The sequence below is a fragment of the Canis lupus genome, chromosome 24 (genome assembly GCF_003254725.2).
Source record: "Canis lupus dingo isolate Sandy chromosome 24, ASM325472v2, whole genome shotgun sequence".
In the NCBI taxonomy this organism is placed as follows: domain Eukaryota; kingdom Metazoa; phylum Chordata; class Mammalia; order Carnivora; family Canidae; genus Canis; species Canis lupus.
The window spans coordinates 37717517-37741231 of NC_064266.1; the positions used below are offsets into that span (position 1 = coordinate 37717517).

General features: G+C 50.6%; 1 protein-coding gene across 4 annotated transcripts in view; it reads right to left on the reverse strand.

Annotated features, from left to right (window-relative positions):
- NFATC2 (nuclear factor of activated T cells 2) overlaps positions 1–23715 on the reverse strand; it is a 145003-nt gene that overhangs the window by 47589 nt on the left and 73699 nt on the right. For all 4 annotated transcript variants that reach the window (XM_025470422.3, XM_025470419.3, XM_025470421.3 and 1 more), the window contains exon 6: positions 16088–16228. In XM_025470422.3, the coding sequence (XP_025326207.1) occupies positions 16088–16228 (141 nt within the window). The remainder of the gene's footprint in view (positions 1–16087; positions 16229–23715) is intronic.

Below are 23715 nucleotides of genomic sequence, written 5' to 3' on the forward strand. Positions count from 1 at the left end.
ATTAAATGGGTTTATGAGGACAGGGAAACAAATTCTAAAGCTAATAAGCGTTTGGAAAATGCTGAGTCAATGTCAAATGGGTTTCTTTACTGCAGGACTTCTCAGGGCCTTTAATCTGCTCACATGCAGTGTAACTCTCTGAGGTGGGCTGCGGTAAATACCATGTCCCAACATTTGGCCACACAACCCTCCCTCTCCCCTGTTTTAAGCACAACGAGTAACATCTTCTATGATGGTTTAGATTTGAATCCACATAGTCTTGGCTCTTAAGGTTCACCCAAAGAAATCTGGTTTCCAAGCATTAGTTGGACTTCCTAGTACAGAATATATTTCCACAACTAATAATGAATAAAGTCCTGTGATTGCTACCAAAGCTGAAGCAATGTCGATGATCTTAGCAACAAAGGCAAGGAGCTAGCTGGAGCCCTCAGTAATGAGGACGTCTCCAAGCCTTGGCCTTAGAGTTCTACTGGACTCCTGAAATGATTAAGGGAGACATGGACTTATGTCAAAAGAAAAGAGGGAAAGTGTGGTCCATGTACCAACTCTCACTATGATGGGAGGGACCAAGGCAGAGTCACCACCATCTCCTCAAAACCCGACATTGCAGGTGCCTACTAAACATCTCATGTCTGAACACACCAAAGTGTCGGCAGCTCCAAGGGCCAACGTCAGCCATGCTCAAAAGAAGGCAAGAAAGGATGGTGGGTGGACATCAGGAATTTGAAGTTAGGGGGGGCTGGGTGGCTCAGTGGTTGAGCGTCTGCCTTTGGCTCAGGGCATGATCCTGGGGTCCTGGGATCGAGTCCCGCACTGGGCTCCCCCTGCAGGGAGCCTGCTTCTCCCTCTGCCTGTGTTCTCTGCCTCTCTCTCTCTCTCTCTCTGTCTCTCATGAATAAATAATATTTTTTTAAAAAGAATTTGAAGTTAGGTCACCAAGACTGGGTACTTTCCAGGTAAAAAGCCCTGGACAGAACTAGTCAGAAAAAATCCTCACCCCTTTATGAAAAGTCAAAACTCATCCTCAGAGATGTGTGCCCATCTTTCAGGTGGTGGTTACGAGTGAGGCATGGGTTCATGTCAAAAAGTGCATTCTTACTCACTAACTACAATGCGAGCTCTAAGTCAGGAGATCAAATAACAAATTAATCGAGGAAACAGACAATAACGTGTTGATGTCTGGTGTGCCACCTCCTCCCTGGCCTCTCATTGGCTGAACTGAGCTCTGTCATCAATAATATCTTGGCTGCTTCAGCTCGGCTCATTTCCCTGGAGACTCTGACCCACTTTGAAAAGAAAGCACAGTTTTCCAGAGTCTCATCATTGGGAGGAAAGGGAGAAGTAGCTGGGAAATAGCACCAGGACCTATTAAGCTGGGTCCATCATCTCCATCCCCAGCTCTCTTCTTGACTCATACCAGCAAGTGAGAGGCAAAGCACAAAGTGGCACTCTGATGTCCCCAGAAAGAGGATTCTCACGGGGTCTCTTCTCCTGGTCCAGGGACCCAAGAGAAATGAGAGGTGGCCTTTCTCCTTAAATTTCACTTTTTTTCCAATCTCCGGTGGGCATATATAATAAGTAAGATTCCACCCATAAATAGCCACAGAATTCCAGGGCCCAGGTACTTGGGACTACTTTTAGGAATTAGCCATCCGACACCATCAGATGGGGAAACTGAGGCCCAGAGAAAGAACCGTGGTTTGTCCAATGGCAGGAAGCAAACAGTCACAAAATCCCAGTCCTTACGCAACAACTGGCACAGTCCAATAACAAAAGAGATGATTTTGAGGAGAAAAGCTCAAGGTCATTAAGCAGAGACAGGAAGACCAGCTTCCTGGGAGGCTCAGGGAAAGTTCTCCGCAGGTAAGATCTTTCCAGGGCCACATCCACCACAAAGGTTCATGTGCATCTTCTCAAAGGCTCCCCTGCTCCCCCTGTGACAGCAGATAGCGTCTGAGTAAGCACAGAGGCCTTGAAGACCCCACCCACCCTGTCCTGGCCTCCATGGGCCCCATTTTTGCGACCTCGCCCCCAGGAGGAATAACAGCTATTGCTTCTGAGCACCGTCAGTATGGGCTGATCCGATCCAACAATCCTATACCGCAGGTCTGATCATCACCTCCGTTTGGTAGGTGAGGACACTCAGGCACTGGCCCGAGGACGGGGAGCCAGATTTGAACGCAGGCAGCTGGCCCGGTTCGCCCACGTGATGTGCTTTCTGGATCCCTGTGCAGCTCCTCCACCAAGTGAAGGAAGGACACTGGGCAGGCACTCCGGGCAGCGCATCCTTCACCCCTGAGCTGCAGCCTCTCCCGGGGAAGCCAAGCCACGGTGTCCATGGCACCCCGGGCAACCCCACCATCACCTCTCTCTCCTCAAAAGTGTGCATCTGCCTCCTCCACTGTCCTCAAAGGCCACGTTTCCCTTATTCCATACCCTAGTGCTCAGCCATCGGTCAGCACAATCAGAATTAAGATGGTTGCAATAGTCACAACCTAGGTATTTGCTGGGGCAGACGCTTCTTCAGAGGAGACAGAGGTCCACGGACAGACAAATGCATCAGCCGAAATGTGGTCTATTCGCACATACAGTGGAACAGCCTCCAGCCTCCAAATTTGGATGCACGCTCCAACACGGATCGACCTTGAACGCGTGATGCTGAGTGAAACAGGCTCGACGCAGGACAGTATTACCTAAACCCCCTTACAAGAGGGACACAGAGCAGGCAAATTCACAGACACAGAGAGAAGAACGCAGGTTATCAGAGGCCAACGGGGAGGGGGGTGGGAGAGGGGAGACTGTTTAATGCGGACAGAGCTTCTGTTTCAAAAAATGAAAATGTCCTGAAAACCGATAGCGGCGACAATAGTGGACCAATACCGTGAGTGATTTAATGGCACTGAATGGTACACTGGCAAATGGTTACAATGACCACTATTGTAATATGCATAGCTTACAATTTTTTTTAAAAGCCACTGGCCCCACCCTTGAGACCAGGCCTGTTTTATGGCCTGTAAGGTAGCTCAGACGTTTTTTTCATTAGTTGCTGCCATTTCAAAATGAGGTTTCACCAAGAAAATGCAGATTTTTGAGACACGTGGGTGGCTCAGCGGTTGAGTGTCTGCCTTTGGCTCAGAGCGTGATCCCGGGGTCCCGCAACTAGTCCCGCATCAGGCTCCCCGCAGGGACCCTGCTTCTCCCTCTGCCTGTGTCTCTGCCCCCCGCCCCCCGTCTCTCATGAATAAATAAATAAAATTAAAAAAAAAAAAAGTATCAGAACCACATGCCCAGGAGGGACATGTGTCCACAGGGCCCTCCCCAGGTTGGGCTACACAGGGATGTCCCTCTACAGCCGCTCACTTAAAAACTCTCCCTCCTTGCTGCCCCCTTTCTCTGGGCTCCAAGCAGAGCAAACAGGACCCCCACCAGGTAGGGCTTCTGGAGGCCTCTGCAGGAAGACCCTGGCGTGGCTCAAGGTCTCACCCCACTGCTGGAGCCCCAGACAGCAGGTCGGGAAGAAAAAACTCTGCCCAGTGTTCTCTGTCGGGTCTTCAACTACACGGGCTACTGTAACCCGAGCCATCTGGGGCATGTTCTGTGGCCAGAACAGAGTTCCCCTCCGTGGCACCACAGCGCTGTCTGCTTTGTTCCTGCGAACCCCAAACTCCAGAGGAGACAGACCCAGCTTGGAATCCCTGTATTTCAAGTGAAATCTCATTTTGAAATGGCCACACCTAATTAAAAACACCTCTCAGCCACCCTACAGGCCACAGGCCCAATTAGCTGTGTGCACTTGGATAAGGCACTTTACCTCTCTCTGCCTCTGATCCAAAATATGGGGACAATCACAGGACCCATACCTCACAGGTTCGTTGCCAGACAGACACGTGGCACAGGATAAATGTGGAGCAGATGTTCGTGTGCATCATTATTATGGCTCAAGGCAACATAGTATTTAAATACTGTCTTATCATTTTTTGCATTTATTCCACAATGTGTCATGATTGGGGAACAAAAAAACCACAAGCATATTTTAATCAGAAAATAATACACGTTTCTCTGCTTATAATTATGAATTTTTTTTTATAATTATGAATTATAAATATTCTTGCCTACGGGCAAAAGTAGAGGGAATTCACAAAGGGACAGTGTCCATCATAGGAGGCAGGTATACATGGTGCCGGACTTTTTTCCTTTCAAATGGGTCTTCCCACCATTATCCCAACTTTTAGAAAGAGACAGAAAGCTCACAAGAATGAAAAATCAAAACCTAAACCATGAGGCACCCATTTGGCTCAGTTAGTTAAGTGTCCGACTCTTGGTTTCAGCTCAGGTCTTGATCTCAGGGTTGTGAGGTCGAGGCCCACATCAGGCTCTGCACACAGTGGGGAGTCTGCTTAGGATTCTCTCTCTCTCTCTCTCTCTCTATCCCTCTGTCCCTCCCTGCTTTGTGCACATGCTCACTCGCTCTCTCTCCTTCTCAAATAAATAATTCTTTAAAAAACAAAAAAGAAAAAAACACCTAAATGATGAGCCAAACCTAGGGGCCCAGCTCCTTCCTTTTTAAGTACCAGAAGCCCAGAGGGCAGCTTCAGGACTCTAGCCTGGTTGTGCATCTCCAGTGTAGTCTGCACTGAGCTCCAACAGACAAGTCCCCAATGGGAACTGAAAGCTGACACTGCCGTCCTCAATTTTAGGTAGCACATGGAAGGCACACTCAAGGGAAATGATCTCTATGGGAAGTGCATGGTTTACAAAATACCTCAAGACCATTTCCCTGGGCTCATCTTCCCTTCCCCCACCCTGCATCCTGCAGAGCAGGAGTCCTGGGGTTTCATCAAGAGAACACCCTAATCCCATCCTTTGAATTGAGCTTCCAGGGTCAGAGGAACTCTCCATAAACACTGGCAGGGCGCTCTCTGCCTGAACTCACTCCCTCCAGGTTCAAGCTCAACCATTGCCATTTACTTGCTGTGTGGCCTTTGAGTGGCAGCTTAACCCCTCTGTGCCTTAGTTTCCTCCTAAGCAAAATGGCCAAGTTCATTTACTGACTTCAAAGAGTTGGCCAACATTCAAATAGATTATAGGTAAAATGCTTATTAGCAAAATGCTCAGCCCACGGTACTGCTGTAATTCTTCTTCAAGAATCTGGTGTCCCATTGGTCTGACTCTGGGGAGGAAGAACTTGCTGGTCATCTTGACCCAAGTGTTCCAGTGGGTGTTCCAGTTCCTTGTTTCACTGCATTATATTACGTCTCTCATGGTGAATAGATAAAACGGCCACAGAAAGTTTTCGTGGATAGGGGGCTGAAGTAATTACAGGCCCTCTGTCCCTGGTATGGAATATCAGGTAGATGAGCTCTGAGAACACTGGGCAGCACTTAGAATTAGCATGATCCGATTCTCTGCCCTGGAAACGTGTCCCTGTTACATTAAAGAGCAGGAACTGGTAAGTACCACAGCCCCGTATGTATGGTACAAGCTCTGAGAACACACACCTCACACTGTCCACATGGCTACACCCCCGTGGCCAGAGCGGATGGACCCAGCCCAGACACGCACCTCTTCTGTAACACCATTCAGGAAACTGGGTGGAAATACATTGCATGCATATTTTTTTAAAATATTTGTTCATTTTAGAGGGAGAGAGAGAGTGCAGGGTGTAGGGGCAGAGCAAGTCTCAAGCAGACTCTGAGCCGAGCTCAGAGCCCGAGGTGGGGCTCGATCTCACGACCCTGAGATCACGACCTGAGCCAAGACAAAGAGCTGGACACTTGATTGACCGCGCCATCCAGGTGCTCCATAGGTGCATTTTTAGTGTTGTTGTTGTTGTTGTTTTTAAGAGAAATCTTTTCTCTTAAGGTAAAAGTATATTGCAAGTGCCTGTCTCCCGGGAACCCTCTGGGGCCACGGTCTCCGACAGAAGCCAAGCATGGACCACCAACACTGACCAAGCTCCTACTGCACAGCAGGCCCCGTACGGGTCGCTGGGACCATGGTACAAGCCACACACGCCTTCCTGCTCTCAGCAGGCCCACCATTGCTCACAAGTGAGGACTCAGGCTTCTTCAGGTCTCCTGGGCTGGAGACTCTGTCTCCCTCATCTCCCTCCGGCCACACCGGCCTTCCCCATTCCCCCCCAACAACCACACTTGCTCCTTTGCAGACGTTGCTGAGATCCGTGCCTTCCCAGACCTCCAGCTCTGCTTGGGGATGTCCCCCTTGACTTGTCCCCCATCGCCTTCCATCCTCTGACCTCATCTCCTTGGCCTAATGGTTTTCTGTCTCCATCTCCTGCTGGACTGTGGGTTTCCTGAGAGCAGTGCCATGCACCTGCCTGGTTCTCTGCTTCATCCCAGCCCCACCGTGTCTGGCACACACGAGCGCTTGGGAAACACCAGTGGCCTTAACGAACAAGGTGACGTCAGGATTTCCCAGGGCTTGGCCCACAACCAGACCACTGGCTTCTCTGACAGAAAGACCCCACAAGGAGAGACTGAAGCCTTCATGAAGAGTCCTTTTGGGGGACGGAGGGATGGGGAAGACACCTGGGATAACGGTGCAGACACTGAGTCACGAACAGCTGGACCAACCCAGCTGAGTTGTCTACAATCCACTTCCCGACCCAGACCTCAGGTCTGAGACTCCGGGAAAACCTGCCCAGGACAGAGGAGGCCCAAGATGACCAAGTACGCTTCTGCTGCTCTGGGCTGAGATGAAATGAAGGACTTCAGTCCCTCAAGCAGATGTTTGGGCAAACTTCCCCCGTCCTAAATTAACAGGGACTGGCAGCCAGCACGAAACGGGCCCTTCCAAGTCTTACTCAGAGGGGAAGAGAAAAGAGCCAGGTTCTTTGGGCAATGGGGATGAGTCTAGAGAGGACTTAGCAAGCCTGTGCAAGCACAGAGAGACACGGGGTGGGGGGTGTGCCTGGTTCGATGAACATTCCAGGCTCCGTGGTGGCTGGGCCGCCGTGCCAGAGGGCGCACCCCAGTAGGCAGCGTGTCTGTGGGACCCGGGGCCCCTACCCTGCAGTTGGTCTCACGTCAGCTTTGTAGACAGTTCTCGAACCCGAAGCATCAGGAAGCGGGAGGGCTGGCATCGGGTCTGGGCTGGGGTCTCAGCAGCCAGCCTGGATGAGCCACGGGCTCCTGTCAGCACTCGAAGGAGAAACAAGGAAGCCTTCAGGAGGAGGACAGCGAATCCGTCCTCACTGGGGCCGTGAGCACGCCCCTGGGCTCCAGGCAAACGGGGAGGAAATCCAAGTGTCAGTTTGTGTTAGGAAACCATGTGTGATGCTTCCCAGCCCCGGCCCTGCTTTTAAAATTAGCTAAATGAAGATGGCCCGAGTCCCTCCAGTCTGCTCCTGCCCACTGCTAATGAGCAGAAACACGTATAGTCCCCGGGTGTGGGGGCTCAGTGGGCCGAGCGGACGGGGCCGGGGGCCAGGAGGGGCGGGGGGCTGAGATCTCACCACCCCAAATGCTACAGCCGCCCACATGCACTTGCTCACAGCGCCTTCCCCTTGTCCCCTCAGCCCTGAGTCCGTCCTTTATCCAGATTGCCAGGACGACCTTAACGACAGAAATTAGAGCCCGTCACCCCCCTGCTTAGGACAAAAAAGATTTCATGATAGACATATAGAGAAAGAGAGGCAGAGACACAGGCAGAGGGAGAAGCAGGCTCCATGCCTGGAGCCTGACACAGGATTCGATTCTGGGACTCCAGGATCGCGCCCTGGGCCAAAGGCAGGCGCCAAACCGCTGAACCACCCAGGGATCCCCTCCTAGTTGCTTTTGTAACAAAATCCAAACGCTTCTCCGTGCCTACAAAACCCTGGGCATGTCCTAGGCGCCACCCACCGTTGCCCCACCCTAGCGACCTCTCCAGGTTTGGCTGGTGTTGTCCTCACCACCCACCCCCGCCACCCTGTGCTCTTCATGTTGCCCCGGGTGGCCACCAGGGCCTGCTTTCATTTCCTCAAACACCCCAAGCTCATCCCCAGGCTGGGACAGTGGCCCTGGGCAGTTATTTCCACCTGTGACCCTCCTCTGACAGTCTGTGCAGATCCCTCTTTTCTGCCTCTAGGCCTCTGTGCAAAGCCACCTCCTCCAGGAAGCCCTCACTCTGATCACACTCTCCAGGGCGGCCAGATTTAACATCTAAGACTACAGTTAAATTTGATTTTCAGAAATCAGTGACCACTTTTTACTACAAGTATGTCCCAAACCCTGTGCTGCTGCACGGGACAGAGTGTGGTCTGAGATCTGAATTCCCCTGAGCCTCCTACATACATACATACCTGCCCCCCAACCCGAGCCCTTTGTCTAGCTCCTCTGACCTGTTTCACTGGCCTCAGAGCACTTTCCCCATCTCTGAGTGGCCTGCTCATGGGCAAGTTTGAGACTGTCCACCCCCTGAGAGCAGGGACCTCATCCGAGATGGGTCCCCAGTGCCTGGCGCAGTACCTGCACCTAGTAAGTGTTGGGTAAATACCTAGGGGGTGTCATGGAAATACCCGGGGCTAAGCGCGTGGAAGGAGGCTAACGGGGCCTCGCTGGGTTGGTCCCACGGAGGCTGGATTTGCGCCCATCTTCCATCCCCCCACAGGGGCAACCCTTCCCCACAATGAGCAGTCACCTATGGGTGCCCCCCAACGGCTGCGTCCAGCCCATCGCTCTGGGAACCAGGAAGTGGGGGCTGGGGACCCAGCCCTCCACCCACAAGCTCTGCCACCTTGAGGAAGTCTGTCAACCTCACCATGTGAGTCAGCTTCCCCACCTGTACGATGGGGGCAGGGAGCGGCCGGCACCCAAGCTCCCTCCAGCTCCTCGGTGAGGCGGTGACAGCAGGTGAGGGGTAGCTGGGGGGCAAGAGGAGAGACTCCTCTGTGCACAGAGGGACTCTTCTCTCAGATGAGAAACCAACTCGGCCCTGCCTGCCTGGCTCCATTTCAGTAAACTGAGCTCCCAGAGGGCACGGGGAAGGTCAGCTGACCTCTTCTGAACACCTACTATGTGCCAGACACTTTGAGATCCTTGCTGTCTTTGCATTGCTGAAATATCATGAACCCCATGTTAGAGATGGGGAAACTGAGTCCCAGAGCACATAATGTGGGGCCTATCCAGGCTTCAAGCCAAATCTGCTAGATGATCCAAAATCCAGCCTCCTTATACTGCTTCTACCTTAAACATAGACAATTTTTTTTATTTATTTATTTTTTAAATATAATTTGGGATGCCTGGGTGGCTCAGTGGTTGAGCATCTGCCTTCAGCCCAGGGTATGACCCTGGAATCCCAGGATCCAATCCCACATCGGGCTCCCTGCATGGGGCCTGCTTCTCCCTATGCCTGTGCCTCTGCCTCTCTCTCTCTTTCTCTCTCTCTCTCTCTGTCTCTCATGAATAAATAAATAAAATCTTTAAAATAAAATAAAATAGGGATGCCTGGGTGGCTCAGCAGTTGAGCATCTGCCTTCAGCTTAGGGCGTGATCCTGGGGTCCTAGGATCAAGTCCCACATCGGGCTCCCTGCATGGAGCCTGCTTCTCCCTCTGCCTGTGTCTCTGCTTCTCTCTTTCTGTGTCTCTGATGAATAAATAAATCTTAGAAAATAAATAAAATAAAATAAAATAAAATAAAATAAAATAAAATAAAATAAAATAAAATAAAAAGCATGAAACCAAAAATGTAGGAAAAAAATACAAAAGGGTGTTAATAAAAGATGATTTTCTTTTATTAGTTTTAACTAATAAAAGATAATTTCTTTCTTTCTTTATGATTTTCTTGCGGGTGTGTGTGGTGGCGGGCTGTGGAGGGGGGCACTTCGGCCTCCTGACTGCCATTTACACAAAGGTCTGTTAGCACCAAGAACAATTTCTGATGGTGGAAACGCTTGAACCCAAGTTAGCTCGAAAACTCATTTCTCTGTGTCCTCTTTCAAAGCCTTCCAAACAGAATGAACTGTCAGATTCTTTCACCCAAAAGCCTGTCCTTACATGCAAGGGATGAAAATGAGACCATTTGCTCTGTCTCCAGTGGGGCTTAGGGGCCACGGCCTGGCCTCTGGCTTTGGAGGCAAGCCTGGCGTCCCGGCCAGCTGTGTGTAAGTGGTGGGCTTCAGCCCAGGGGGCCGATGACAGTGTGGACATGAGTCACCGAGGGCAGAGGTCTGTGGGGCCTTAGCCATGCCCCGGCCCGGCCCAGCCTGGAGTCTGACCTTTCCCAGAGGGAAGCCCAGTCTAGAGAGACTCCCACACCAGGTCTATTGTTTTAGACAACGCCACACTGGGCGAAGCCGAACCCGCAGAGAAAAACAGGTGGCAGGAGCAGATGCCTTCCTTAAGGTGGTTCCAAGGTTTCTAGGATACTAATTCATGGAAAGATACTTAATTTAGCAAAAAAAATTTATTTTAAGCATGTGCATTTATATTTATTAAACAAAGCCCAAAATACAACCTTTGGGAACCTCCAAGTAATAAAATGACTCATATTAGGATATGATGACTCAGTGGGAAAGAGGGAATTCCGCTACCCACGCCTCCTTTCTAAAAAATCAATTTGCCCTCTCAACAGGTGATGGGAGCCTCTGCCATCAGACTGTTCCAAGAAAATCGTCCAGCAAAACAAAACACAAATTCTCTTCAAACAATTTAAGTTTCAAAGCTGAGTAATCCGATGCAGGCAGGTTTCCAACCTACACCCCCGCAGGACACAGAGAGCCAGGGAGCTACTTGGCTGGGGCCGGGGGCCTGAATTAAGAAAGATTTACCAGCTGAAAGATTCCAAAACCCTGTGTCATGTGGAGGAACCTTCCAAAACATTGGATCCCACCCAGAAGCGGCGAGTCGCTCAAAGCCATGGCAACCCTGTTTCCGCTGCCACATCACTTTTATTTTTGTGTCCTTAGATTTTTTCCTGTTTTGCAATGTTTTGCTGGGACCCCCAACTCTGCCTGAGGCCTGGGTGGCCAGGGGCCAGGGTTACCAGCTGAAGTCAGAAACAGCCTGGACTTCTCTGCCTGAACTCTGCCTGGAAGGTTACACATTTTTTACATTTCAGAGACTATATGAAGGGTTTTAGGCCATCACCGAGGATGGTAAATAGGAAAGACCCTGATCATCCTGTTTGGTTTCTCTTTGTCCTCGTGGACGTGACCAGAGAGCTTCCTTGGGGTGGGGGTGGGGTACGGGGCGGGGGGGCAGATGCTGATTAACACCACCTGGGCATCCAGCTCCATCACCAGCTCTGGGCTGACCTGTTACCTCGGCTGTAAACGGGGACCATGTCACCTGTCTCTTGGGGACGATGTGACAATTAAAGGAGAAGACCCCCGTTGGACAGTATGAATGAATACCTACTATGTGCACAGGGATTGTTCTAGATGCTGTGGATACAGCAGCAAACATGGAGTCCCCACCCTTGAGGTACTAAGAGTCTGGTGTGGGAGACCAGACAACAAATGAATCAACAAACAGGCAAGATAATTTCAGCAGAGCAAGGTGCCACCCAGAAAACAAAGCAGGACAATGTGACGTAACCAAGGTGACGGGGTTATGGGGAGGGGGATGTAGAGCAACTTCAGAGCAGAGGGTCAAGGAGGCACTTGTTGAGAAAGTCACCTCTGTGCTGAGCCTCAGAGACACAGGAGGACGCAACCTCGTAAAGAAATGGTGGAAGGACATTCTAAGAGGGGACGGTGAAAGCCAAGGTCCTGAGGCACAAACCAGCATGGGGTGTCTGAGGACAGAACGAAGACAGGTGTACCTATGGCCAAGTGAGCAAGGGTTTGGTCCAAAAAGCATGAATTCAGAGGGATGGGCAAGGGCCAGATCATACAGGCTCCTGGAAGTCGTGAAAATAATTTAAAATAGTAATAAAAATAATATAATAGTCATTATTATTACTGCTGCTATAAATAAGATGCCATTTTCCAAAACACCAAGCTTTTCTAACTTAAGAAACACCATGCTGCCCCTCTCCTACTGTTTTTCCATCACTCTCCAGTTTGTCATCCTGCTGGAGTAGAAGCTGCCAACCCCATTTCAGTTGACGGCTATAAAAAGAACATTGGAGCTGGTGGTGCCGATGACCCAACGTGGGGGCTAAGATTAGCCCAGGAGGCTGTCACCTTTCCTTAATGTGAGAACCAGCTGGGGTTCCCCTTCCTTGGAAAACTTCAGTCCGTTCCACTCCGCCCCGCCCCGCAGCACTCTTGCCAGCCAAGCTGTCCATGGAGATGGGAACGGAGATGCGTTTTGGAAAAACGAAGTTGAGCAACAGGGATTCCCCCTGCAGAAGGCTGTCCTGGGTGAGGAGGCGAGGGCTTGGGGTCAAAAGAGCAGCTCCCTGCAACGCAAGACTAGCCCCCCCTGCCTGTTGGAGCCCCAAGGAGCCACACACACCCGCGAGGGAAGGCCACTGGCTCTCTGGGGGCACAGGGGCATCTCCGAGACCCCTGCTGGTCTGCTGGCATCAATCCAGAAACCACCTTCACCCAAGATTCTTTAAGCTAGGCATGAAGGGGTTCTGAATGGGTCCTCTGGAACCCAGTGACCCCCTGCAAAATCCAAGGACCTATTTCACCGCAAAACGGCTCATGTCAGTGGCTCAAAGCAGCTGAAGGGCCTTCAGGCAAATTAACCTGGTTCTGAGCTTCCTCAGAAGAGCTAATGGTCAGGGGTGCCGGATCCAGCACTGCCACTTGGCACCTGTGTGATCTTCCCTAAGTTACTTAACCTCTCTGTGCTCAGGCTCTCGTTAGGAAAATGAGGAGAAGAGTAGCTACCTGGTAGGGTTGTCAGGAGGCATCAGATTCGGTAATACACACAAAGTGCTTAGAACAAGGCCTGGCAGATAGTTCCTTATTGTTGCTTATTGTTTTTCAATGTCCCCTAGGGCCATGAGATAAAATCTCATCCTTCTTTGTTCTTCCACGGCCTAAATGTAATGCTAACAATAAAAACTCAGGTTTCCTGAGCATCTACCATGTGCTAAGATCTAGGCGAAGAGCCCCACCTGTGCCACCCACTCATGCCATCCTCTCTCACAAGAAGTAAATCACGTGCATGTTACAAAAGAGGAAATGGGGGCTCGGAGAGGTGAAGGGACTTATCCAGATGCCGAAGCTACTGAAAGCACATCACGGATTCGAACCCAGGCCTTCTGAGCTCAGAACCTGTGCTTGCAACCATCGAGTCAATGGTGGCCCGAGCCATGATAGTTCTGAGCATACAAATGACAGCAAACGTTCAGTGAGCAGACTCTGCACCCTAGGCGCATGCTGCCTGTGTATCCATTTAACTCTTGTGGGGAGGGGGCATTATCATCTCATTTTATGGAGAGGGAAACCGGGAGGCTGGACACCAGGACAATGGTGGGTGTTAACCGTGGATGAGTCCCTCATCCCCCCACCCACAACGTGCAAAGTGACAGCAAAGAGCAGACATGGCTGCTATTATTATTATTCCTTATTAACTCCTTAATTACTCCTTATTCCTTATTAATACATGACTTTTCAAAATTGAAACAGACTCTGAGTTTTCCTCCCACCAGGAGGTCAACCGTGACATTTCCTCTGAAACCAAGAGACAGCAATCTAAAGAGGAAAACCATCATTCATTCACTCAACAAACACTTCACTGGTACCCCTCAGAGGGCGTCACAAGTGCCTGAGCTCTTGGGACAAGGACAACTGGCTGGCTCCTAAATCCGTGGGGGACCTAGTAGGACCCGGCCTCCCTCCAAGCCACCCCCACCCCCAGAGCATCTGCCAACCTGTGTGTGGCTGACAAGACGTCTCTGTCTTATGAGCATTTCCCCCCTGCTAACAGGTGCTACGAATCCACAGGCTTCTGGTAAAAGTCAGCGGAAGGCGCGCAGGACGGTTTGCTCACACAGGAGACACCAATGCTGGAGCAGCGAGTGAGCGCTTGGTCATCTACACCTCATGCCACTCTCCTGCTGGAGAACTCACCACGACTCCCCCTGACCATGTGCTGACCAAACCAAGGCCATGTCCCTACCTGGCACTGGGAGACCTCTCTGTTCTGACCTCTGCCTGCTTTGTCACAACATGCCAGCCACATCGGTTTGCCCTCTGATTTACAAAAGCCTAGAAAATTCCTGCAGAAGAGAGTAGTTCACTGTTCCATCATCTGAAAAGTAAGCCACCCCGCAAGATGCTTAAAACCGTGCATGCCTCCATGAAGCCATGACACCACAGGCAGGCCTTAACCCTAGGAAATAACACCAAATAGCATTACTTAATGTATCCTGAGTACTATATATACCAAGAATGTTGTGAGTACTTAACGTGCAGAAATTTTTAATCCTATGGCCACCCTATGAGGTAGGACTGTCATCTTCATCATCGTATAGACGAGAAAATTATTGCCCAGGGAGGTTACGTAACCTGCCCATCGTCACACTGCTAGGAAACAGTGGAGCTCGGTTTTGGCTCAAGAGCATGAGCTCCTACCTAGCTGACTAAAGGGATGTAGAGGATGTTCATCACTGAGTTACTCATAATAGCACAGAGTTGGGAGCAGCCTAAGTCATAATAAAATGGGAATAGCTAACTAAAGTACTGTACAAACATGGGATAGAATGCAATGCACCCATTTAAATGTTGGCATCCCTAACCCCTCACCATACCACCACTACTCCTCAAACCCACAGGGATGGATCACATTCCCTTTAAACCACTCCCAAACCCACCCATCCATCTCCAGCCCCCACTGCCCACAGTCTTCCTTAATGTCATGTCTGGTCACAGAGCTAGCCCACCCCAGGAGAAGGCATTGTGTGAAATGGGAAGAAACACCCCTTCCCTAAGACATCCCACTTCCTCTTGCCAGCAGCTGTCTTAGTAACACACTGATGATGGATCCCCATTTGAATGGCAGTCCCTAGAAGAGGTGCCCTTATGCAGTGCACAATCCTCACAACTGGACAGCCTGCCTACTATGATCTCCAAATCATCCTAAAGACAGTCAACAAATATCAATATAATACCCCCTTAGAATTAACCATGTCCATTAGGGAAAAAAAAAAAAGTTGGTCTAGCATCCATAACTAACAAATAATTGCATAACTTGAAATTCATCCTATTTTAGATCATTCTCTTTCTACCGTGTCCTCATTGGCAAAAGATATTAACAGACAATATATGGAAGGAAGAATACACACGGCCAATAAACAAAAACATCACAGCTCTCACAGCAAAGGAGCGTGTAGTAAAGAGAAGTAGCAATTCACCAAGTATTTTTTAATTTAAAAAAAAAAATGGCACTTCTGGGATGTGGTGAAACCATTCCGAACATGGGACTGATGGAAGTTTCAATTTGTACATTTCCAGAAGGTAATTAAAGCTCTCAAAATGACTATCCAAAATTCTGCTTTAGGAATAAACCCTAAGTACACAACAATGGACACTCAGGTATAGAAGATTAGTTAATTAATCCTAAAGGTATTAGAGAAGATTCAGCGCAGCACTATTTGTAATAAAATCATAAGTAGCTTATGTTTATTGGCCTGCAATAAACCGGTGCTGTTATAATTACTCGACCTGTATTAACCCGGTTAGCCTTCCTGACATACTGTGGGGTAGGAACCTTTGTTATTATCATCCTATACGTAAGGAAATGAAGACACAGAAGGGGGGGTGATGTGCCTAAGATCACAGAAAAAGCAAGTAGCAAAGTTGGCATCTACACCTAGGAGATCCAGGGCCAGAGCGTGTGAACTCAGGTCCCGTGAAAGGCCTCCCTTTTTGATAATAGTAAAAAGTTGAAAAGGTTCGCCTCTCTATGTGAAAACATAGTAGGAAAAAAAAAAAAAAAGAGTTTTGGGTGGAGGTCAACCTCACCAACCAACAGAACCCAGACCACATCATGGCACATGGCATGGTGAACTGTGCTGATATCAGTCGCTGGAGGCCTGGGGAGCTGCTCGTGGTGAGCAGAAAGAGCAGACTAGAAAGCTCTACCCAACAGAATCTATCCCCCCAATCGGTGCTGTTTGGAAGAAAAAGATGGTGCTTTGATATGGTGCCAGCAGACAACAAAAGAGCTCAAAAAGCCCCCTGACCTGTGGTCTTCTCAGTAAACACGACTTTGGACTCGGCGGTGAAGTTCTGTCCGGTGAGGATCATCTGCTGGCCCCCATAAACCAGGCAGCTGTCAATGTCTTGTCTCTCCACCATGGGCAGCTCGTGGGCGGATCGCTGGGCTGAGGGCAAGAGAGAAAGAAGTCACGGTGATGGCAGGAAAAGTCCGCTCACAAGAGGCTTTCCGATTTCACGGCGAACAGACACGCTCTGCCCATCTTTGTCACCTGTTGTCATGGCAAACGTGAAGCCATGGGTCCCGGCAACCACTGACTCTGGAAATGCCATGTTAACGTAAAAGTGCCCTAAGTTATTTGGGCTGGTTTTCTTCTAACAACACATTTTGTTTTCGTGAACCAAGGGACAGAGATGTCTGTTCTCCTTGCAGGGAGGAAAAGCGAATGAGGTTTGGTCTTTATTTTATAAAAGGGCCAATCAGCTTTTTCATAAGAGAGTCCCTTGGCCCGGGTGTCCTCTCCTCCTGCACCTGATGTCAACAAATTCTTGAAGGAATCATGCACGCTAAGTGCTAGGACCCAGTTCCTACGGGGTTTAGACATAGCAGCTTGGGACTTCACTGGCAATTCTGAACTGAGTCTTCGAAACAGCATGATTGCCCCATCACCTCTCTGAACTCACTTTCTAGGACCTCCCCTCCTCCCCACCCCCAACCGCCTGGCTCAGTGTTTCACCCATACTTCTAGAATGTGCTTTAAAAAAAAAAATTTTTTTTATTTATTCATGAGAGAGAGGCAGAGACATAGGCAGAGGATAAGTAGGGTCCCTACAGGGAGCCCGATGTGGTACTCGATCCCAGGATCCCAGAATCACGCCCTGAGCTGAAGGCAGACGCTCAACCACTGAGCCACCCAACTGCCCCACTTCTAGAATGTTCTCAGTGTCTCTCCAACACACTCAGCACACTCCTATCTTTGAGTGCTTGTACTTTCTAGTCCCTCTCTCTAGAAGGTTATTCCTGTTATTCCCATCTTCGCTTCATGTAGGTTTCTCCTCCAACGTCCCTTTCTCAGAAAGGCTTCCTTACCTCCTACCCCTCTACGTAGCCTCCTGCCTTCAAGTTAGTACCCATCCCATCCATCCATGTCTCTCTCTTCCTCTCTCCCTTTATACTGCAAGACCCTATTTTATTAGTTCACCTGTCTTTCAAATCTCTCCCCACTAGAAGGTAAGCCCCAGGAGGGAGCCCTGCTATAATCCCAGGGCCAGGACCAGTGCCTCAGACTTAGTAGGACGTACTCAGGATGGATGGACTGATAAAAAGATTGATGGATATACATGGATGTGGATATATCTCAATATATTTTAATACATACATATCAGACTCTCTACCTATATCCTCATCTGTATATATGATGAATGAAAGATGGAGACACAGGACAGGCCAATGCTAAGCACCAAGCCACAGTGATATAATACTTGAAAATGCTCAAAGCAACCTTTGGAGGAAGGAAGCATTAAAATTATTCACATTTGCCTACGGAGAAAACTAAAGCTAAGAGAAGTCAGGCCAGCCCTTGACCAAGGGACTCAGATTTGAATCCTCAGAAGCTGCTTTGTCCCAGCTCCAGACCTCCATCCCTTGCTCACTCCAGCCAGCCACCGATTTTTCTGGAAGACAGGCTGCAGGAGAGAATGAAGACCCTCTTCAGCCACGTTTCCCGGGCAGGGTGAGAAACAAGTCCCAGTCAGCGAGAGGGACCCATCTGCTCAGGCCTCGCCTTAGCAGCGTGGGCCGCAGAGGCTGGCCCTCCCCTTGTGAGTCAGCCCGAGCTCCTGGCGTTCCTCCCAAGCCCAAGAACTGGGCAGAGGGCCAGCCCTTTCCGTGCCAGGGGCCCAAGGACCTCCCCATCCGGGAGCTATGGCAGGCAGCAGCCCGAGCCTAACCCTTTCCTCCTGGCCGGCCTGCACCTCCAGGTGGCCGAGCATCCCCTTCCATCTCTCCTGAACCCGGCTCCTTCTGGAGCAACCGTGCATTTGGCAACATTTCAGCAGTCAATTGTGGACCAGCCGCAGGCTCCCAGACACTTCACCTTGAAAGTGCAACCCAATGACTCACAATGATCCCCTGCTGGTTTCTCCCCCTGCCCGGCTTAGCCCAGGGACCAGCCAGCCGGTGCTGTTCCAAGGGGCTGCCAGTTAAGAGTATATATTAAAAAGGCCTCTCTGCAGAAGCTGCTAATCTCTCCCACATGGGCCGGGTTATTAATCCCTTCTTTCAATATAGGAGTTTTGTATGACTTCCTAATTGAGCTGCCACAAATGGAGATTTATTAGCAGTGAAAACAGCAGTTGCATCGCCTAGAAAAGCAGGCCCCAACTTTTAAGATCTGCCTTTGATGAGTTTGGGGGGCAGCTGGGGAGCTTCTGGCCCCCAGGAATGGGTGGGGAGGCGGCAAGAGCCATCCCTCCCATTTTGCAGGTGGAAAGCCTTAATCATCACTACTGGGAGAGTCAGCCAAGGGCTCGCGGCCAGCCGGGCCGGGGACTGGCCGTGGCCGTGACTCTCCGCGCTGGGGGGAGGCTGGCCCAGACGGCTGCTCTGTGAATCACTGTGCAATGCTGTGAACACCACGGTCTCCTTCCTGGAGCAGCTTCACCGCTTCTCCCTGCAGAGCCTCACAACATTCTCTCCCTCGGCCACACTTGCATTTCCCACTCCTTCGCCTGAGCTGAAGGAAAAGACTGTTTTCTTAAACAATAATTTAAATAGAGAGAACCAAGAGTCTAGCCCTGCTCCCTGTACTTTCTCATCTGTTTTCCAGTCCTGAACCGAGCTGAGCATTACCCAGACTCTGTCAGAAATGCAGAGCCTCGGGCCCCACCCCAGGCCTAAGGAATCCGCATGATTGTTAGGCACTGCCAAGTCTGAGAGGCACTCTTACCCCTGAGGGCTCATTCGAATGAGCCAGGAAGTTTAGAGAATACTGGCAGGTCCTAATTCTAGAGCAGGGGTTCTCAGCCTGGATACTATTGCCATGTGGGCTAGAGCTGCCTCTGCTGTGGGCCCCCCCACCCAGCACCTCCACCCACTGGCTGCCAGCCGCACCCCTCCCTGTGGACAACCAGAAGTGCCTCCAGACATCATGGTAGATGGCCCCCTGGGGAGGAGGAGGTCAAAATCATCCCTAGTTGAGAACCACTGTTTTAAAGGTTCTGACTTCAATGCTCTGAGGGAAGGTCAGCAGCAGAGATTTAAAAAAAAAAAAAGAATAATCCCTAATGATTAATCCCAATGGGTCCCACAAGGTATGATTTGCTATACCATCAATGGCAGATTAATGCAGGACCCTGGAAGCCAAAGGAGAATTCTTGGTTTACTGCTGTTTGGGCTCTGGGGTCAGAAAGACACAGCTTCAAGACTTGCCTCTTCTCCCTCCCTGCTACGTGACCCTGAGCAGGTCACGTCACCTCTCTGGATCACTGATGCCACCTCGGTAAAATCCAACCCATACCTGCCCTCATGGATCTGCTGCAAGCAGTACCAGAGAACATACCACATGTAAACACGGGTGGGGGCAGCACACACCCAGTAAGATAGCAAGTATCAATAACCCAAATATCCATCAATGCACAACTGGATGGACCCATACAGAAGTACAATTCGGCCGTGGGAAGGAACATACACCCATGTAATGCTGAGCCTTGAAATGTTATGCTAAACGAAAGGCGCCAGACACAAAAGCACAACTATTCTGGGGTCCCGTGTAGGCTCACTGTTCACAATGGGTGAATCCATTGAGATGGAAAATAGGTGGCTGCCAGGGTCCGGGGAGTAAGTGCCAAGGAGTATGGGGTTTCTTTTAGTGGGGATGGACAAGCTCTGTGACTAGGTGGTGGTGGTGGTGGTGGTGGTAGCACAACATCAGGAGTGTCCTGAGTGCCGCAGGATTATCCACCTGAAGGTGGCTTAAATGGCACATTTGGTGATGTGTATTTTATCACAATAAGAAAAAAAATCTACTGTAAGACAAAAGCACTCAGCTGGGGCCTAACACACAGTAACTGTTCGAGAAACGACGCCTTACTACCATCAACTTTTCAAATGCTGCTCTCTCTTACCTAGACACATTCTAAACATTTTCTCATTTGTGATCTTTTTAAACTCTTCAGTGACAGCCCCACCGGAGTCCCGAGGAAGACACTGTCAGCGCCACCGTATAGGCAGAGGAACAGACGCTCGGCGCCCACTCCACCGGGGGGCAGCCGCGGCTCGGGTGAGGGCTGGAGCACTGGGGGGTCCCGGGGCCTAGCTAGGGTGGCCCTCGCGTGGGGCTCCCCTAAGTCGGTTCCCCATCTGCAAGCTGCAGCTGTTCACAGCCCAGGGGAGAATTCACAACACGTGTATTCGGCTCAGTACATTTCACAAGGTGACCGATACTAAACCCTGGAGTTTCTTGAGCCGTTTCCACGCGCGAGGCGCTGGCTCGGGGTTGCTGTCTTAGAGCCTTTACTTCACCGAGACCGTGCCAACCACATCCCACGTGTCTACAGGTGCTACTGCACCCACTCCTGTTGTTCCTGGTGGATCCTGAGCCAGACGCCAGATTTCTCAACCCTGACAGCCAGAGTTGCTCAAAGTAAGGCTCCCAGGTCCCCGGCAGCCAGATTACCTGGTTGGAGGAGGCACTTAATAAACATGCGGATGCTCAGCTCACACCCTCAATCTCCTGCACCCAAACCTTCCTAGAATTTGCATGGTAACAACCTTTCCAGGCGACTTGTCGTACACATCTGTTTGAGAGCCAAGGTTGACACTGAAGAGGCCACCTGGGGACAAGGGGACCTCCTCCAGGGGATGCCCCCGCATCCTCAGAGAGCCCAGAGGTAAAGCAAACAAATCCAATTAGGCTCTGAAAGAGGAACTGAAGAGAGGCAAACAGCAACCAAAATTACCCTCCTGGGCTCCACTTCCTCCTCTCTCTCTGATGCAACCTCTCGCACCTATGGCTGCTAATTGGAATGACACCATCCAGGACCCGTGAGAGGGTTCTCCGGGAGAAGGGGCTCACACCAAACCCCCATCAGCCCCCGCTGACTCTCATTCAGCCTTTCAACCATTAGAGGATCCAGACTGTCCAAACCATACACCCTGCCCTGCTCTACCCAGACCAGGGGCTGCCGTTTTCAAGCCATCCCGAGGACCCGGCTCCAGCCCCTGGGTGACGTCTAGACCCTCCGCTCCACATTAAGCTTCTAGGTGGCCCTCACCAAGAGACTTCCCCGGGCTTCCCGCCTGCCCCCAGATTCTGGTGCGTCATAAAGGGGCTTAGGGCTCCTGGGTTTTACAAGCTCTGAATCAACAGGGCACTGTTGTTTTAACCAGTTGGGGTGTTTGCTTTTACCAGCAACAGAGGCTGATGCGGAGCCAAGCGGCAGCGACAGGGGAAATTCACACGGGCGCGGGGTCCTGCAGGTCCGCCCAACGCAGCCTGGGAATGGGGGGCATCGCTGCTTGCCTGTCTTCAGGGTGCCCCGTCATTGGGGCATGTGGCCAAGAATTACGATCTACCCAAAAAACCTCAGGAGACAGGCAGGAGAAGCTGGTCGGAGAAATCTGATTCTGCAGAGTGGGTGGATTCTGCTAATAATAGCGAGTAATTACAGCTGCCATAGAGAGTGCCTCCGATCCCAGCCACTTCACATATACATTTTTTGGTTGATGTTATAAAACACACATGAGGAGGCAATTTAGGGCCATGGATAAAAGGATGCTGCCAAGTGAATGCCCGAGTCCAAAGCCCAGCTCAGTAACCTCTGAGCATTGGGACCTTGGGCAAGTCACATAATCTCTCTGGGTCTCTCTTGCCTCATCCCTAAAATGGGAGTAAGCATAGCACCAACCTCATAGGGCTGTTTGCAGATTAAATGAATCAATGCACAGGAAGCATGTAGCATTTTGTCAGGCTCAATGAATGTTGTTTACATTTATTTTTGCTGCTAAACTTCATGAGACCACTAAGTGAGAATTATTCCCGTCTTGGTGTTGGGGGCACGGCATTTCCCAGAGGAAAAGCAGTATGCTGGAGAGCTCACAGCTAAGTAAGGCAGACAAGCAGAATCTGAACCTAGACTGTGGGACTCTATCTACCCTGAGGGGCCCCTTTTGAGTAAAGGCTTTCCCAGTACAGCTGCCAGCCAGCCCAGGCAAGGGGGGGCCTCCCATCAGTCTCATCCTGGCTTGAGCCCTGACCACCCCTGGCCATGGCGCTCCAGCTGCTGTACATCCTTCTCCTCACTACATCAGGCTGTCATCCTTGGCTGTGAGCCTGGCCCAGCTCAGAATCCAGTGCTGACTCAGGCCTCGCCTGAGACCCACCCCATAGGTCCCTCAGCCCCTGCCCTGGAGATTCCCGAGTATTCCCGGGGAAGCGGGAGGTGGGACAGCAATCCTCCCCGAGTGTGGGGTTCACCTCCGTGAGAGACCTTTCAGCTTTCACCCCACAGGAGTGGGGTCCGGTCTGCACAAATACATGGAGTCTGCAGTGCATGTGACCACCTTCTAACTCTGGGCCTCCTGGGGCTTTCTCACATGCAAAAGTAACATGTACCCTGCAGGGCCGGTATATGTCATCACACTGAACCCACAAAGCACTAAGGGCCACAGTGGGCACCATGACCTTTCTTGCTTGCTCAGATATTACTCTCCCATTCCAATGTGCTAACAGGCGGCCTCTTCAGGATATTCCCATATATCTCCATTATAACAAGACCCTTCCTGAGGGCGGCATGAGTCTCCATTCGACTGACTGATGAGCTTTCTAGTCACTGAGGGACCCAGGCAGCTTGGACCCTTTCATCAAAGGACATGGATGTCACCCCAAGCTCTGCCCCTCTCCTTGCCAGCAGTGTGGCTGCAGCAAATCACAAAATGCTTCTGAACCTCAATCCACTAGAAGAAAAGCTCCAAGAAGGCAGCATTTCATGCCTCAAACACTCACTGGCACCTGTCAATAAATGCTTCTGAATGAATGAATTGAGCAAGTCTTTAAGGTGAGCCTTGCAAGGCCATGAAGAGGCTAGAAACAAGTCAATACATGTGAGAGCCATGGGCAACTTTGACCTTTCAATCAGGTTGGTTTTGCCTTCCCAGCCGCTGCATAACTAGCTCAGTAAGGGGCCATAACCTTTGGTCAGATAACCGTATCAATCAGCACGGAAGCCACCTCAATCCTGGGCCCCTTCCCCTAAACCTACATTCGCCACCTGGCCGACCCACTCCACTGGCCAGATAACCATCCAGGTCCCTTGTCAGCAGTACGGTGTACTGCTTGGTGCTAGCTCGCCTGAAACAATTAACGATTGTTAAAACACCCACACCTGCTATTGCTGCCTAGGCTATGGTCTCTTGGCAGTGACAGAGTGGCAGTCAGAGGTGTACGCAAAGCTGCTCTGTAGAGCCATGGGAAGGGCTGTAAACAAGCATGTGTGAGACATACCACAGGAGAGGCATTTGGGTTATCCTAGTGTGATCTCAACTGGCACCTACTGTATGATACACACACACACACACATTTAGCCCCCCACAAGTGCCAAGAGATAAGCATGACTACTATCCCCATTTTACGGATGAGGAAACTGAGGCACAGAG